General features: G+C 39.2%; 2 protein-coding genes, 1 non-coding gene and 1 pseudogene across 3 annotated transcripts; 2 read left to right on the top strand and 2 right to left on the bottom strand.

The window, feature by feature from the left end:
* Nucleotides 121-9,210, top strand: LOC109947904 (annotated as a pseudogene).
* Nucleotides 11,298-14,052, bottom strand: LOC18792753 (putative disease resistance protein At1g50180). The gene is made up of 2 exons (XM_020555123.1): nucleotides 12,898-14,052; nucleotides 11,298-12,526 (listed from the first exon to the last, which is right to left on the bottom strand). Exons 1-2 carry the CDS (start codon nucleotides 13,946-13,948, stop codon nucleotides 11,298-11,300), a joined length of 2,280 nt encoding a protein of 759 aa, XP_020410712.1. The 5' UTR covers nucleotides 13,949-14,052.
* Nucleotides 15,084-15,156, bottom strand: TRNAK-CUU. The gene has a single exon. It is a non-coding gene; the product is annotated as a tRNA-Lys (tRNA).
* LOC18793114 lies at nucleotides 15,123-16,789 on the top strand. The gene is made up of 3 exons (XM_007226343.2): nucleotides 15,123-15,814; nucleotides 16,009-16,191; nucleotides 16,432-16,789. Exons 1-3 carry the CDS (start codon nucleotides 15,386-15,388, stop codon nucleotides 16,570-16,572), a joined length of 753 nt encoding a protein of 250 aa, XP_007226405.2. The 5' UTR covers nucleotides 15,123-15,385; the 3' UTR covers nucleotides 16,573-16,789.

Raw genomic sequence — 18,470 nt, 5'->3', positions numbered from 1 at the left:
ACCAAGAGGAGCAGGATTCATGAGGAAAGAAGAGGTTTTCCCCAACTGGGTAGCCAGCAAATGTTGTTTCTGTGTGGATTTGGGTACTGGATGCAAGGTTTTAGGTGCTTTCCATGGCTGGCGTTGAACTTCCACATGGCTCACAATCTTAACATGCACCCCTCATGGTGGCTAAACCCTTTTATGGAATCCTCTCTGATGCTCTTTACATTTCTTGTGCGCATAGATTACCTTATATTTCCATTGGAGGTTAGTTACAATTCCCTTGCCTTATTTCATTGATGTCATTCCGTTTTTGTCAATTTTGTTGATAGTTCCCTGTTTTAATATATTCATGTGCTCTGTTTTCTGTCATTGTTGTAGAGAAATCTGTTCAATTTTAATATGTTTTTTAAATGTTGCCTGTGTATGTTGTTTTTATTTCCTTTGCTTGGTTTTGCTTTCTTGCTCTTTTCTTCCCATTTTGATTATGCTAGAGATTCTATTTGTCTCTTCCATGTGCACAATTTCTTTGGTTAATCCGTGGAAACAAAAACTTATTAGATTCCTAAATATAAGGAAACTTCTCTCTTTAAATTGGACAAATTTTACTGCTTTTTGTGCTCATATCCCTGTAAAAGGTAGCCTAACCTTATGCTGCTTTCCTTGCAAGTTGCAACAATGTTGAAGTAGAACCTAAAAACACTGTTTAATGGTGTGTTAACATAGGTATCAATCAGAAAGTAATATGAACCATTTGGAAAGGCAATTAAAAAAAAGGGTATGTTTGTCCTCTAAAAACCTACGGCCATTTCTGATGGAGTTCAAATTTTCAGTTCTTTTACAGGTCCTATCTTGGGGGCCAATGGCAGTTATCCCTGTTGCAGCTAAAGCGCTTCCTACCTGTAAAAATGGTGAATGAAGAAAACAGTTTGGTAGAGAAGATCTCTGTCTTTTATTGATTCATGAATATACAATAGAGCTACAGCTTTATACAAACTGAGAGAGTCCCATTCTAGGGAGGAAATAAAAACAATTGAATGACATATAGACAAGGAATCAATCAACGACCATATAATATGGGCATATCAAATATGACTTGATTCTTTCCTTTAACACTCCCCCTCAAGTTGAAGTGTGGATATCCAAAACACCCAACTTGCTAAGATGTGAATGGAAAATTGCTTGTCCCAATGGCTTTGTGAAAATGTCAGCAATCTGTTTTCTAGTTTGTACGTATGTCGTCTTGATTTCTCCTCTTTGAATTCTTTCTCGTATAGTGTGGCAATCAAGTTCAATATGTTTGGTATGTTCATGGTAAACTGGATTGGTTGCAATATGTATTGCCGCTTGGTTGTCACAGTGCAACGTTGCCAGCTCAGAATGATCAATGCACAAGTCGCGTAGTAGATATCTCAGCCAAGTGAGCTCGCATGTGATTGCAGACATTGAGCGATACTCAGCTTCTGCTAATGATCTGGAAACAGTAGTTTGTTTCTTCGTCTTCCAAGCTATAAGAGCATTACCAAGAAAAACACAGTAACCTGAGATGGACCTTCTCGTGGTGGGACATCCTACCCAATCGGCATCACAATAACCTCGTAATATTAAACTGCCTTGTGAGGGAAAGAGCAACCCTTGACTCGAAGCTATCTTTAAGTATCGAATAAGGCGATGCATTGCATCTAAGTGTGGCATTCTTGGCTGTTGCATGAATTGGCTAAGAATGTGGATGGAATATGCAATTTCCGGTCTTGTGATTGTCAAATAGATTGCGATAATGTGTTGGATCCTCGAGAGTGACACCATCTGTAGGTTTCAATTTCAAGTGCTACTCCATAGGAAACATTGCTGGTTTTGCACCAAGTAATCTGACCTCTTCAAGTATGTCCAAGGCATACTTGGGTTGACAAATAGAAATCCCATTTTTGGAGCGTGCAACTTCGACACCAAGGAAATATTTGAGTCCAAGATCCTTGATGCGAAATTTTGTGTGAAGGAACCATTTGAGACAAACAATGGCATCTTCATTATTCCATGTGATGATCATATCGTCAACATAAAGGAATATAGTAGTAAAAGAATTATCACACACCTTGGTGAATAAAGAATAATCAGCCCTGGATTAGTGAAAGCCAATTTCTTGAATGGCATGAGAAAACTTGTGGAACCAGCTGCAAGATGCTTGTTTAAACCCATGCAAAGACTTGTTGAGTCGGTATACAACTCTCTCCTCCTGTCGACGAAACCCGAGAGAAGGCTGCATGTGGACTTTCTCCTGGAGATCACCATGAAAAAAAGGCATTTTGCACATCAAGTTGATGCAAAGACCAATTGTGAATGGTAGCAACAAACAAAAGACATCGCACAATAATAAGTTTGGCAACATAAGTGAAAGTCTCCTTGTAATCAATTCCTTCACGTTAGGTAAATCCTTTGGCCACAAGACATGCCTTGTAGCGTTCAACTGTACCATCGGAGTTATACTTGATTTTGAATACCCATAAACATCCAATGGCTCGGTGACCAGAAGATAATGGCATTATGGTCCAAATATTATTTGCAGCAAGAGCGTCAAGTTCAATCTGCATAGCCTCAATCCATTTTGGATCCACACTAGCCTGTTCATAAGAAACTGGTTCTACCAAGAGGGATATGTTGGTCACAAAAGAACGATGAGCATCAAACAAGTGGGAGTAAGAAACATACTGGGTCAATGGATAACGGGTGCTCGACGTGTCAGATGTGGCACTGGGTCAAGCAAACTGCCGTGATAAACATGATAATCACGAAGCTTGATGTTGGGCTGAGGAACACGGTCAGAACAATGAAGCTACGGCTCAGAAAGAGGGGTTGGGACAACAAAGATTTGGTTGGAGAGGTCATGGTGGTGTTCACGAACATGGAGAATAGGAGGTGGAGTTGGTGAGGGGTTAGGTGACAATTGGAGATTGCCGTGAATGTTTATATCTGGGCTGACAACTGGAGATAGGCTGGAGAGATTTGAGTTACCAACTGCAGAAGAGGATGAGGTGTCATCTGGGCTATGAGAGATGTCTTGAGGTAGTGGTAAGACCGGACTGGTTGTATCATCATCATAATCGACGGGTTGAGTCAAGAATGGAAAAACATGTTCATAAAATTTGACATCCCTAGAGGTGGAAAATTTCTTGGTTTCGAGATCAAAGACGCGATAACCTTTTTGGCCAAGGGGAGAACCAACAAAAATGCAACGCCTAGCTCGTTTATCAAATTTGTAAATGGGGTGAATATTTATTCCATAGCAAAGGCAACCAAAAACACGCATGTGAGTATAAGTAGGAGGGTTGTGATGAAGCATGACATATGGGGATGTGTGAGAGAGGAGAGGTGTAGGTAATCTGTTTATGGGATAACAGGTTGTTTGGATACTTTCTCCCCAAAAACACAATGGTAAGTGAGCCTGGAATCTAAGAGCCCTCCCCACATTTAAAAGATGACGATGCTTGCGCTCAACAAACAACAACCCTATTTTGTTGAGGTGTTGAGGGACAAGAATGTTGGAAAAATACGCCATTGTCATCAAAACAATTTCGCATGGATATGAATTCTGCCTCATTGTTAGCACGCAAAGACTTAATGCGACAATTAAATTGGGTTTGCACTCAAGAAAAGAAAGATTTCTACAATAACTGTGTTTCTTATTTAAAGCTCATAAGATGAATCCAAGTAAAACGAGAATAATCGTTTACAATAGTTAAAAAATAACGCCCCCCAGAGTGTGAAGTAACTCTGTGAGGCCCCCAAATGTCATAGTGGATCAAATCAAAAGGAGCTACGGATTTAATTAAACTAGAAGAAAAAGGTAAACGAGTCTGTTTGGCTAAGGGACAGACATCACAATTATTGGAAAAATAAAAAACAACTTCAGGGATGCTTTTGATTAAAGCTTGGAGAGGGGCAACAGATGGGTGTCTAAGACGTTGGTGCCAGAGGCTGGAATAGCGGTTGACATGGTGTACTAGGTGTGGGTTCTGTTGGCGGGTGATGTAGTAGAGCCCTTTATGTGGCTTGCCCAGACCAATCATCCTCTTCGTAGCCATGTCCTGCACAATACAAAAATTAGGGGAAAATGTCACTATACATCCCAAAGCTTGAGTGAGTTTGCTAACATACAAAAGATTAACTTGGAATTTGGTACATGTAGAACACCATAAAGAACCAAATCCTTGGTCAATTTAACAGAACCAACCGATGTAATTTCAGCATGCCCACTATCAGGTAATTCAACAAAGTCATTTTGTGACGAAGTCATGTGATTCGAGGGCACGGAATAGGATATGTCATCCGTTGCCCCACTGTCTACTATCCAATACAGAGTACAGTGAGATGCATGTACTATGTTATAACATGTGGGGGTAACAATACTTGTGGCATTAGCAAAAGTGGTGTATTACCATTCTCTTTCCGAAGCAACACCGTGAGTTGAGTGTACTCCTCGGTGGTGAATGTGGGTTTCTCATTAGGAGTGGTAGTTGGTGCCTGAGTTAACTCCACAAAGCTTGCTCGAGTATTATGTGCAGCTGATTTCCTTCGGTTGGGTGGCTTCACATTTTTTGCCATGTAGCTTATGGCCTGTAGGAAAACCATGGAGAAAATAACAACGATCGACGTTGTGTCGTACTTGGTCATAGTAGTCAGATTCCCTTGGGCTGCAGGTGAACGACTAGGTTGAGCAACCTTCATCGCATGATGATTAGTATTGCTATCATGTCGTACAGCTACTTCAACCTGTCGTTCTTGCTAGAGTATCATAGCATGGACCTTACGTGTATCAGGAAGGGGTTGCATCATCAAAATCTGTCCCCGGACGACGGCGTAAGTCTCATTTAGTCCCATAAGAAACTGCATGACTTTTTCTTTCTCTTGTCGGGCAACAACTTCCTTCAATCCTCCACACGTGCATGATAAAGTGTCATGGTAGGAAGACAACTCGTCCCAAATTGCCTTCATCTTGGTGTAATAAGCCAAGACAGATTGATGTCCCTGTCGAAGTTCAACAATTTCTTGTTGGATTTGGTAAATTTTGGAATCATTGCCCTGTGAAAACCTCTCTTTGAGGTCATTCCAAACTTCGGCCGCTGTTTCGGCATAGATCACGCTGCCGGCAATGACTGGATGTACTGAATTCAAGATCCACGACAATACCATATCGTTGCATCGTTGCCAAATAGAGTGTTTCGCATCTGTAGATGCTGAGGCTTTGACGGACCCATAGACAAAGCCAATCTTATTCTTTGCGCTAAGATTGAGATGCATAGATCGACTCCATTTCCCATAGTTGTATCCTTCAAGAAGCCTGGAGACCTGTTCACCCGTTTTATGTTTGCTCCTATGATGGAAGGGCAAAGTTCCCCACTGCCTTGAAAACCATTGACTGATCAACAAACCAACTTTCTTTGGTGTGCGAGCGTGCCACTGCTAGCAATAAAAAATCATAGCAACCTTCTTTGAGACAAATAACTTGCGACCCAAGTTACTGATTTCTAAACAAGCGATTGTGAATTTGGGTGAGGAATATCTCTCAAGTAAGTTCTTTTCCTGCCTCAGACTGGTGAGGACTTCATAATTTATCACAGTATAAAATTGGTAGTTCTGGCCAGAATAGATGATAATAAAGCAGACTATTTTAGGCAGAATTGCCTTCTACAGAATTAAAAAGGGAAAAATCAACTCTAGAAAGACAAAAAGACGGCTGGAATTCCATTTCTGCATGGGTAGAAACTTTTGATCCGGGCTGGACTGAGTATTTCTATGCTAGACTAAGCTGTTAACAACTTCAACTGCTTAACTTCAGCTGTAAATCGATACCAAAGTTCAATTTTGGCAGGGCTTCAATCTACTTTAAGCCTTGGGAGGCTTTTAAACGGGCAGAACTGCAGCTTCTTCAGTCTGAAGGGGCAGAAGTGGTTGAACTTGAGGACTTAATAAGCTGGAACTGCACTGTAAAATTTGTTGAGGTTTTCATATTTGTGAAAACTCAAACTCTGTTTGTCTTGGCTTTTGCTGAACCAAATTTGTAACGAGAGAAGTCTCGTTTTGAATAACTTATTTCTCTAAGTCTGTACTTTGGAAGTTCTGATCTATAATTGGCTTCTTTTGTGGCTCAAATGAGCTTTTGGTTGCTCCAGTTTGTTTGAAGGTTCTTAGTGATTAAGTGATCATTTTGAGTTTTTTGCCTTTGGTTGATTTTTGATTGTTTGATTGATTGTTGAAATGAGTGTGTCTTTTGCCCTGTTCACACCCTCTCATATTTATAAGAAATGCTTTGGAGTAGGGTTTCTTTCTTTTAATAATGGGCAGCAAAATTCTCACATGATCTTTCATTTTTTAAATACAAAGAAGAAGGGGTTTTATCAATTCTGGCAGATAGGCTCTCAATAGTCAGTTCTTTTAAGACCAATCACTTCTCTGTTTTTTGAAAGAGAACCTAACCCCTCTTTAATTCCAACTGCCCCTTTGTGAGAGCTCAAACCGTGATGTTCAGTTTGATTTTCCAGTTTGAACAACTCCCTGTTTTCCTGCTTATTTCTTTTTGAGAACTTAGCCTGCATATCCCTTGAAAGATGGTGCATTCTTTTGGAGTAGAAACAATATCTTTGAATTTATAAGAAGGGATTTGATCTTCTAGTGGCAGAGATTCAGAGATGTCTCCTCCTAGCCGCCTGTTTTTGTTAACCCCAGTTGAAAATATTGACTTTTCTAAGTCAGAAACATCACGTGAGTCTGTTCCTATTTTGGGCTTCTCTTCTTTTTAATTATACCGGGCCCGCTTTGATTTTTCTGGAGCCTAAGGCTGTTGTTTTTCTTTTGGGGGGCCCAAGTTTGCTTGCCATATTTTGATAAATCTTGTGCTGGGCCTTTTTGGATTTTGGGCATTCGATTCCTATTTTACACAATCCAGATTTTGGATCCTGTGGTTTTTGTTATTCTGGGCTCTTTTAGTGTTGCGTTGGGTGCGCCAGATTTTGGCCCAAACAAGACCAAAATAATTCTCGGGTGATTCGAGTGGTGCAAGGTGAGTGGATCCGAAACATCAATTGATTTCTCTGTGGATTTTGTTTCACCCATCTTATGTTGTGTTGTAGCGGAAGGTGTTTGGGTTTCTAGAGTCACCAGAATCAATGCTCTGATACCATATAAAAATAGTGAATGAAGAAAACAGTTTGGTAGAGAAGATCTCTATATTTTATTGATTCATGAATATATAATATAGCTACAGCTTTATACAAACTGAGAGAGTCTCATTCTAGGAAGGAAATAAAAAAAATTGAAGGACATATATACAAGGAATCAATCAACGACCTATAATATGGGCATATCAAATATGACTTCATTCTTTCCTTTAACACTACCCTTGTGGCATGTGTTCTTCTTAGTAATCTTGGAGCATCCATTACAGAAGTAGCACAGGATGCCCTTGTTGCAGAGTACGGGCAAGAAAAAAAATATATGAAAGGCCTCCAATCTTATGCATTCATGGAATCCTTGGAAACTTAATAGGTGGATATTTCTTAATGAAAACACCACCAAGAACCATGTTTCTCGTATTTTCAGTGTTACTTTCCGCTCAACTTGCAATTTCATTAAGAATAAGAGAGGAATCTCTTGGTTGACCACAATTGCCAGATCACTATCTTATAAGGAAGCCAATCTTTGAAAGTATTAGAAAACAATTTTCTGAGCTGATGGTGGGAATTCAAGAGGAAAGTATTGTTCGTCCTCTTACTTGGATAGTAGCTTCTATTACCATGGTTCCCGTCCTGTCAGGTTTCATCTTTTGCTACCAAACACAATGTCTACTGTGGGAGCAAATTTTACTACGAGAATATTCGATTGGAAAGATTCTCCTTTCTTCTTCGCCGCCTCTTTCTCCCTGCAAAATAAAATCAATAAGAGGACCACACCCGGGGGTGTTGGCCAAAGGCCCTCCGATGCCTAAATTAGTTCAAGAGTTTGTAAGAAAAACACTAGCTAATTAGGGTACGGAGATGTGTTTATGGTGTAAACCGGGCAGCCGAAGCCTTATGTAAAAGAGAGAGAGAGAGAGAGAGAGAGAGAGAGAGAGAGAGAGAGAGAGAGAGAGAGAGAAGAGGTGGCTAGGGTTTGAGAGGAATTTTTTGCAGAGTTTCAGTAGAGGTTTTAGACGTACCTCAACCCTTGTGTGTGGCCATCTTTTTATAGTGGTCTTGGAGGCTAGGGTTTCAGATGAATAATTCTATAGATGGAAGGGAATTATTCCTCTCCGATTTGGCGAGATTTGATTAATTAGGGATTTGATTTATTTGATTTAAATCAAATCCCTAATTGGGGTAAGAATCAAATCAATCCCAAATTAATTAGGTAACTCCCCATTTAATTGGTTAACTCCCAATTAAATTGAGTAATTCCCAATTAGGTCAAATAATCCCCAAATGAAAGGAATTATTTGACCTAGGGCCTGATTTAATTCGGTTCCCACATCTACATCTTGATCCTTCAGTCATTGGCATGTCTCGAGTGATTGGCCAATTGATGCTTCTTTCCACTGCCGTACTTTATGACCGTTATTGGAAAAAAGTTCCCATGAGAAGGTTGGTGTGGTGCAACTTGTGTATGCCTTTTCACTTCTTCTTGACCTTCTTTTAGTAAGACAGATCAATGTTAGACTGGGGATTCCGAATGAGGTGTTTGTTCTTTGTTTTTCGTGGTTAGCAGATATTGCGCAATTCAAAATCTTACCTTTCACAGTGCTATTTGTGAGTTTATGTCCTCAAGGTTGTGAAGGATATCTGACTTCTTTCTTAGCATCAGCCTTGTGTTTATCATCAATAGCTAGTGGGTTTTTAGGCGTTGGATTGGCTTCTCTGATTGGAGTAACAGCAGGCGACTACTTAAGCGTGCCTTTTGGAATTCTGGTACAGTTCATTGCGGCTTTACTTCCTTTAGGATGGCTTTGTAATTTTACCCATGTCAGAAGCTGTTGTTGGAAAGGAGAGGAAGAAAGGTTTGAGTAGAAGAAGTCAGAAAAGTAGAAGGGTCGGTAGAGTGGTATATGGTTCAGTTTTTATCTACAGACGCGAGAGAGAATCTGAGGCATAAAAGTGAAAGAACTACTTTTATTTTATGATCAACACTCATTTTCATATAGCAAGCCGATTGAAAGTGGGAGCAATATGCAGGATTACCCGAGTGAGAATCTGTAATGTAGAGGTGAAGAAGCTACTTCATATGGCTGCATTTTAACAAGAGCAGGAGAAGTGAAGGTACGAGAGGAATCTGGGATTGCCTCAATGCTGTTTGTTTTCTCCAAACATCTCGATGACTTAGAGGCTTCATCTCGGATATCAGTTTCAATCATAGTTTCTGTGACAAAGGTGAAGTTGTTGCATCATGTTAAATGGTGCTGAACTCTGCAAAAAGCAGTCAGTATCTTGTAATATAACTTTTGTTTCACAAATCACATATGTATATAAGATTGGTGCTGAGCTCTTATTGCATAACAAAAACGGAAACAGAAGAAGTTAAGGAGTTCCAGAGCTATGAGGTGCTTGATGTAAAAATTGGTAGAACAAGTACCTGGGATCTGCGTTGTGCTTGGAAGTCTCTTCTCTCTGCTCCCAAGTCCCATCTAACAGCCTCCTTTCCTTCGTTGTCCAAGTGCACAAGGTACTGGAAGCTTAAGCCACGAAAAGAAAGAAAGAAAAATAAAAAGCCTGATTGATATTCTCCTTTGTGTGGCACAAAATCTTCAGATATATGCTAACTCTAAACTGGAGATGAGACTCAGGCGAACTCTAGCCTCCTACCTCCTTTTCCATAAAACCAACAGTGTCTTCTTTTGTTTGAGAACAGGAGAAAATTACATGATTCATATAACCATCCACATAAATTGTCACATCATTTTGTACAACGTTATTTCAATCTCAAACATCCCTTGCTAATAACAATTTGCCTTAGTGGCACGCAATGTTTACTTTGTTGGAAGTCCTCGGAACTCAAATTTCACAGACAGCAATTGGCTCAAATATTCATAATTGAAAACAGACACGAAAGAGGAATACAAATACAAGGTTTCATCAAGGAAATTTAAATATAATACAATAATTTCAGTTGTGTAATATAAATGTACTGTTGGACAACCACCAGACCCAAAAACTTATAACGAACTTTGAATTACTTGACCACATCTTTGCTCCTCTTGATTTTCACAGAGCATTTCTTTGTTCTCCAGGTAAGTTCAGCTTCGCACGTGCTCACTCTGCTGCAGAGCTTCGACATACTCAGTTCCTTCCTACCTGCAAATAGCTACCATAACACAAATTCAGCAGTTTACTTGACTTTCAAAAAAAAAAATCCAATGGTGGTGTATCTTAACAAGCTTTGAAGACGGATATACTAGGAAATTATTTTCAAAATTTATGGAGACAAAAAACTTCTTATAAGATTCCCGTGGAACTACAAAAACTTGAATTCAGAATGCGATGGAATTATAAATGGTCGATAAACAAGGAAAACTAGATGTAAAGAGCAAAAAAAGCAAAATAAAAAACATTTGGAAATCATAAAGGCAGGACTCACAACTCACAAGCACAAGCAAAAAGCAATAAAACTGGAGAAAGAAAACATAGCTAAACAAGGGAGCCCATATTCTGTTGGCTTTTCTACTTTAATATTCTCTTGCTGCTTCATTTTATAACTAATTAACACAAACCAAACCACCCATTTCGCTTTAAAATTAAAAAATTAAAGGAAAGAAATTACCTTGCCATCACTGCATCGGTTCTCCAATTACAAGGGAAGGTACATGTTGAATTTTATAGAAATCCTCTCCATCTTCCTCAATCCGACGGTGGAGCTCTTTACGCATCCCTCTGATGGTTAATTCCCTGAGATTAGTAAGATATCTCAGCCCATCTGGGAGTGTAGTCAATCCCGAGCAATACGTGATGTTCAATCGACAGAGACGAGGCATGGCTCCTTCCTCTACTCTCCACTCTGTTATTCCGAACATACCATTAACGAAAAGATATTGAAGAGAAGGAAAGCCTTCTTTGGAGAAAACCAGTATCTTTGTATTCTCCTTGAAAGCTTGACTCTTAAGGTTCAGAGTCGTTAGGTTTGGCAGCTTCTCTAGTATTCCCATTTGGTCCTCCTTGAGACCACACCTAGCCAATTCTAACTTGGTGAGGTTTGGATACTTGTGGAGCTCTTTCGGTAATTCTGCGGTTGGGCCTTGCAACTTCAATTTGTATATACCGCGACAGCTTGATACTATTTGCATAGCTTGCTCTTCACAGCTATTGTTTGTCCACAAACACAAGTAGAGACCGAATACGGTTAAGCGTGTTGCCCGTAGATTTTAAGATTTCCTCCATATTTTGCAAAGTGCTTGACACTATTATCACCAGTTTTCTAAGATTGGTTAATCTGCCAACATCTTTCAAATCACAATACTCACTTGAAAGGTTATATAAGGTCTGTAGATGGCCAAAAGTAGACAGCTCCAGCTTACCCTTTGCTCTGTAATTCCTCGGTAAATATAAATGTCTTAATTGTTTCATCTTCATTATCACATTTGGGATGACCACAGCGACATAATTTGAAACACGAAAATCAAGAGTTTGCAAGCATACTAAATTACCTAGGGATGGCGGAAACTTTTTTATATCGCTCCACTTCACACTTAGAAACCGTAAGTGTACCATATTTCCAATTTCACTTGGCAACTCAACTTCTACTTGATTAAGACATTCAACTTTCAAAACTCTAAGCACTTTGAAATCCTTCAAAGGAGATAGTAATCCTTCTATATTTCTTGGCATCCATCCTTGTGGAAAAAAGTATAAAAGAGACCTTACGTGCCCATTTGTTTCATCTCTTGAAGAAACCAACCTATCTGCCTTCTCATCCAAGTAAATTGCAAGTCTTCGAATTTTCCCCAATTGTGCTGCCTCGGCTGCCACAGAAGAATTATTTTCTTGCAAAGAATTGTTAATCTGGAGAAAGCTTTCCTCTTTTGCCTTTAACAAACACATGTCTCGTACAAGATCATGGATTCGACAACCTTTAATTGTTCCAGTTGAACCACTTGTTCTCACTTGAACCAAACACCTTTCCACCAACTCACTTAAGTAATCATGTGCTATATCCTCCATTGTTTCCCTCGAACCATGTCTTTGTTGTCTTAAGGAGATAAGACCTTCTGCCACCCATAACTTCGTCAATTCGCTCACCAAAAACTCAGAGTCTTCAGGATAATGACCTAAATATAAAAAACATGGTTTTAAGTAATACGGTAGGTCATCATAACTCAATGCCAAAACCCATGATGCACCTTCATATTCTTCTTCATGACCTATCCCTCTCCTTATGTATTCATGAACATTCTCATGCACTCTCTCCCACTCTCTAACGGTGTTTTTTCTTGCTAGAACTCCGGCAAGCACAATAATGGCTAATGGCAAGCCTGCACAGTGTCGAAGCATCTTCATTCCTAATTCTCTCTTCTTTGTGAAAATTCCCAAATCTGAAAAATAAGAAAGAAATAAAAATCAAATTCATTCTTGTGGTGTGTATCCCTTGCTCGAATGATTAAAAATTAAAATTGTGAAATTCCATTATAAGTTTGGATTTTATAACACATGCCAAATGGAAAACATTCAAAATTAAATCTGGACAATAATTTTTTTGCGGTAAGATAAATCATCTGCTACCTAACAAATGTGTGACCAAGTTGTGTCAATATTAAAAAAATTGTAGAGGGTAATCCCAACAATGAATGAAAAAAAAAAAAAAAAAAACACTACATAAGTTGTGTCATATGCAGTGTAATGGTTTCTATGTGGCTTGCTATATAACTAAGAACCTGGAAAAGAAAAGAGTAAGGGTGAGAATTACCGATATCAGCCCTTCCAGATATTGCTATCTTCTCAAATAGTTCCCAGCTCTTTTTCTCATTTAGTGCCTGGAGTTCGTGGAGAAAAGCACTTCTATTCGAGGGCAAAGCTACTGCTTGATTGCGTGTTGTAAGCAATATTGTGCTCTCTGTTTTCACATTTGGAAATGCATCCTTCAAAAGATTCCATGTCTCGATTCTCCATATGTCATCAAGTATCACCAAACATCTCATTTCTTGCAGAACAAGGAAAAGCTTCTTTGCTATTTCATCATCTGTCATGTCCTTAATTTCTTGTTTTTGTTCCTTGGTTGCAGAAATGAGCTCAATTAAAATTCCTTCCCAAACATTTCTTACTTGAAAACGTTGAGATACACAGACCCAAGCAAAACTATGAAAATGTTGCCTTACTTTTTTGTTATGATAAAGCTGTCTTGCAAGGGTGGTCTTCCCTAAACCGCCCATACCCCAAATAGATACAACTCGATGACGATTTTCATCTTTCACTAAATGCATAACCAATTCTTCAACGTTGGACTCTAACCCAACAACATCACATTCAACAACATGAGAACGAGTTCTCCTTAGCCTCTCTTGCAATTGGAAGGAAGATTCACCATCATTACCGTCTCTGTCCGTTGTTAGTTCCTTTATGTTATACTTCTGCAAATTCGACCTCAACTCAGAAATTCTGGTGGTGATATTCTCAATTTCTTTCCCAATCCTGTGAACATCAACCCCTTCATTGAAGATGCAGGCAAATCTTCTCAAAACATTCTTCACACCTCTTTTCTTCTTGGAAACCACTTTCAAGCCATAAGTTTGGATGACATCCTCCAAATCATAAGCAGCATCTCTAATCTTGGCAACCCAAATACGGACTGTTTCATCTTGTCCTTGTCTTGCATCTGCATCTTTGAGGAAGCCCTGCATCAATTGTAGCTCAGTTTGTACGACCTCAGCTTGTTGGCTGACTCCGGACAAGAACTTGGCTTCCTGAATGGTGAAGTCTCTGACACTTTCGAGCACAAAGGAAACAACTGCCTCGGCCATTCTCTCTACTACTTACTCTCTCTTCGCCAAAACGAAAACAACTAAACCTCCAGATCTAATTTGCAGCCAATTGGTCAAATTGGTTCAATTTGAACCCAACAAGAACTCATCAACTTTGTCGTTTTCCGACCACCTTGTTCTAAAACATAATGTAATGCAAGCTGTAGCAGGGGACACCTTGTTCTAAAATATAATGTAATGCAAGCTGTAGTAGGTGACACCTTGTTTTAAAATAGAATATAATTTTTATTTTTTTCGAACTTATTTTTATTTCTGCTTTCGTCTTCTTGCAAGAAAGTTGCTGTCTATTTATTTATTCAAACTGGTAAAATTGTCTTGGCAAATGCAGAGCTTCTTCGGCATACTTTCCCAATGTCAAGTCCAAGCCGCAGCTACCACAACACCCGTTGCATGTAAGCCAGATGAGGCTCTTAGATCACTTTACATTAGTAAGACCTGAATTTAGTAAAGAAAAAGAAAAAAATTACAAAGATCACTAAATGGTACTTGTAGTACGAATGCTGTCCCTAACTGTAGTAGGGTCTGCATCTGATGGATCGAATTAGAACAAGCATATTGAATTGGAAATGCTTATGAAGAATTGCCTGACTTTGCAGGTGGCTTGTGGGAAGCGAGCAGGAGCTGTTGCATGCTTGATTAATGCAAGTGGGAGGTATGACTCTCCAGAATACGATTTCAAACCAGATTTCAAGCTGTCTTCCCTAATGGAAGTTCACTCGCTATTGGAAGCACATTTTGACCTGTCACCTTGATCCTCAAACCTGTTGCGGACAATCTTCACATTCGATGGAGAAGAAGCCTTATTAGTAGTCTGTACGCATTATCTAGAAAATAACTAGGTTGCAGCACGTGTTGTATGGCTTGCTCTTTGCTCCCCGAAACGATTAGAAGCAAAGAAACTGCAACCGGAAAGTGAAAGAAGAAGAGGAAGGAAGTAGTAGAAAATTTCTACTAGAAACCAGTTAGGCGGAAGACCAACCAATTTCTATCAGACTTATTTTAGTTTTAAAATTTGTGTTGTACTTTCCCACCCAATATATTTGTGGAATGGTTTGAACCCATACAAATGTGGTGTTAGAGTTAAAAGTAGCAAAAATAAAAAATAAAAATCAAACGCCCACCGTGGGGCTCGAACCCACGACCACAAGGTTAAGAGCCTTGCGCTCTACCAACTGAGCTAGACGGGCTTGTTGTTAATTGTTGTCGTTTTCCTCTAGTTATACTAAAGCACGTGTCTTTTTTATGTGGCGCCAAATGTAACGGCTTGTTTAACTGTCAACTGTTGACTGTTGTTTTGCCCATTAAACTTCTTCCTCTCTATATAAACAAACTCCCTCCATTTTCCTCTGCAACTTGCAAATCAAATTCCAAATCCCTGAGCTTCCTAGAAACCAAGAATCAGAAAAATCAAACACCATGAACCACCACCACCAAAACGATCCACCATCTTCCTTGCCTAGCAACCCTAACCCAGAACCAGACCCTTCTCTCCCTTGCAATGGCTATCACAAGATCTCTCTCCCTCTTCTTCGCCGCTGCATGTCCGATCCTTGCAATCCTCCTTCTGCCACCGCCGCCAACCCATCATTCTTTGATCCTTCCCTTTCCTCTGCTTCTACCTGCGGCGGTTCTCTGTCCAATTTCACTCCTCCGTACTCTCCTGATCGCCACCACTGCCCCAAGACTCCATCCCATTCCCCGACTCATGCACTGCCTCCCCTGCCTCCTCCTCACACCTTCCGCCGCTCCGTCTCGGATATCAATCCCTCTCCTGCCAAGGCCTCCTCACGCTTCTCCACCTCCTCCCAAGACCTGGGCACCGACATTGACACTCCCAATTCCAAGGTCGGAAAATTTTCTTGAATTTCATTCTCTAATGTTCTAATCTGTGAAAAGCTTGAGTCTCTCTCTCTTTTTGGGGTTTTTGCTGATATGGGTTTTGGGGAATCTTATGTTGTAATCTGTTAGAAAGCTCGGTTCTTTATTGTTTTATTTTTGAGTTGTTATTGAAATGGGTTTGGGGAAAACTGTTGTTGCAGAGGCTGAGGAGGATGAAGGATCGCCTCAGAGAGATGAGCCATTGGTGCCAGCAACTGATGCGTGAAGAGGACTTGATGGAACAAGATGAAGATGAGCAACAGCAGGCAGTGGAAGAAGAAGCACAAGTACAGGCTGTTGATGCCACTGATCAAGATTTTCATAACAATACTGGTGCTGCTGAGGTATTGTGTTCTCTGTTTAGTTTTCAAGAATACTGGGTTTCCCACAAACAAGATCACAAAGAAAATGAAAAAACAGATAGAAATATGATTTCTTGGGTCTTCATAATCTAACATCAAGATAGAAAATTTGATTTCTCTTCCATTTTTCATGGCTTTCTAACCGATCAATCAAACCAATCACTAACTTTGTATTTTCAGATTCTTTAATATGCGAATTAAGCATTTTTGTTGTTGTGGCAGGATGAGTGTGAGAAAGAATTTGCTGAATCTGTGAGCGTGGAGAAGAAGGATGACTGCTTGGTCATTCACTTCAGGTGTCACTGTGACAAAGCCTATCAGTTCCTTCTCAGTGGAGGAGAGTGTTACTACAAGCTCATGTAGATATCCATTTCCCAGTTATCCAATCATTCTTGGGTTTGGCTTTTTCATTTCCAATTCAGTCACACTGGTCTCATTCTTAGGTTGTTCCATTCTTGATCATAGTTTCCAGATGTCAATTCTCTTAAGACATTCTTTTTGGCTGAAGCACTGATGTACAAATTCTTACTGATGTCAGTTTTACAAATGAATAAAGTTTCCTGATTCTCTTGTGAATGAATGTATGATCCTTCTTCTTTTGAGGCCATGAGTGAAATTTTGAGTTGAAAAATCGTTCTGCTTTTAGATGATTTGATTTATATTGTCAGGAACCAAAAGATTTAAAGATAGGTATCTCAGAAACATCTGAATAGTTAGGCATCTCAGAAACATTTTCATGCTGATTTCAGTCATTTTGCATATCTCGCAACTGAATGGGAGTAGACTAATTATAATCATACTCCACCTTCAGCAATTCTGAGCATGTGCATGCCGTGGCACCAGTGTGTACCTCACTTTATATATTTGGGTTCGCTTTGTTCAGTGAAAGATTTTCTTTAAAAAAACAACAAAAAGTCAGAGGAAAACTTAGAAATCATTAATGGTCTCGTCTTGAGTGAAGGGTACTCAAAAGAATGAGAGTTTTGCTTACATGAGGGGCACTTTCCCCTGGGGTTTGCTCTCGTCTTCTTGAATGAAGAAATGAAAAATAGGGTGAACATTACAAACATACATTACAACCATAACGCTATGAATTAGTTATAGTTTTGGTGACAACATTACAATAAGTCGTAGCATTTGGAAATTAGAGGACGTTACGTACATCGATTGCACATTGTATTACTCTTGTTTTTAAGCAAAGATGATTTTTTTTAGTACAAGTGATTGGCCTTAAGCCCTATGGGCGAGGTTCAGAAACCCCATGCACCCAACAACGTTTGTGTATAATGCAATGTTAGTTGAGAAGTAATGTTACACACCAAAGTTCTTTATGAAGTCATATTTCCTAAATAATGTGTGCGTCAGTCATTTAGTTAAATTCAGGCCAAAGATTTCATTTCTTTTCAACAATTAAGACGTTGACATGTGTGCATACACATTATATAAGAGAGAAATTCTAAAATTTGATTGTCACACTATCACGTGATGTTATCAATTCATGTGTTCTAATATGAGTGAATAAGAGACTTTATATATCATGAATCTAGAGAATAATATTAACATATGGATACATCATACATGCATTATAATATAAATTGATTAACATTTGATCCTTTGGCATCAAAGTTCAGTACCCACCTTCCTCCATTACCTTAGTGAAAATGGCGAATTTTTCAGTTGCATTTAAAATTCCATCATGATTGTAATTTTGCTCTTAATATTCTAAATCTGGGGATATGAATTAAGTCAACTGATTATAGCCGTGAGCTGACTCTTCTTTTATACGCAAATTCTAATTTCTCTCCTTAAATATTAAATTAATTTAAGGCTTATTTATTGTAGTGTCCTCTGATATGAATCCTAGAGCCTCCCACTTACGAATCCGAGAGAGAGAGAGAGAGAGAGAGAGAGAGAGAGAGAGAGATAGATGGTGGGATCTTGGTGGGAGGGAGTTGGATTGTGTATCGGGTACAGTTTTTAATTATTTGAATTTCTTTTCTTATTTAATTTAATTTATAGTTATTTTTAATTATTAGAATATTTAGTTATTTTTTATGTGGTGGTGGACTCCACTTGCCACATCACTCATCTAATTGGTGGATGATGATCCATGTGTGCAAAATTATAAAAACACTCCTACCACGTCATCAAAGTTAACAGACTTTTAGATGGAATTGACGATAGGGAGCAAAGTGAATAACCAAACTACGATCAAGGGATGAAAATGAATCATTTTAAGTTTGGAAGAAGAAAATGAAATT

This window comes from Prunus persica, chromosome G1 (assembly GCF_000346465.2).
Source record: "Prunus persica cultivar Lovell chromosome G1, Prunus_persica_NCBIv2, whole genome shotgun sequence".
NCBI lineage: Eukaryota > Viridiplantae > Streptophyta > Magnoliopsida > Rosales > Rosaceae > Prunus > Prunus persica.
This window is presented reverse-complemented; position numbering and strand designations above follow the sequence as displayed.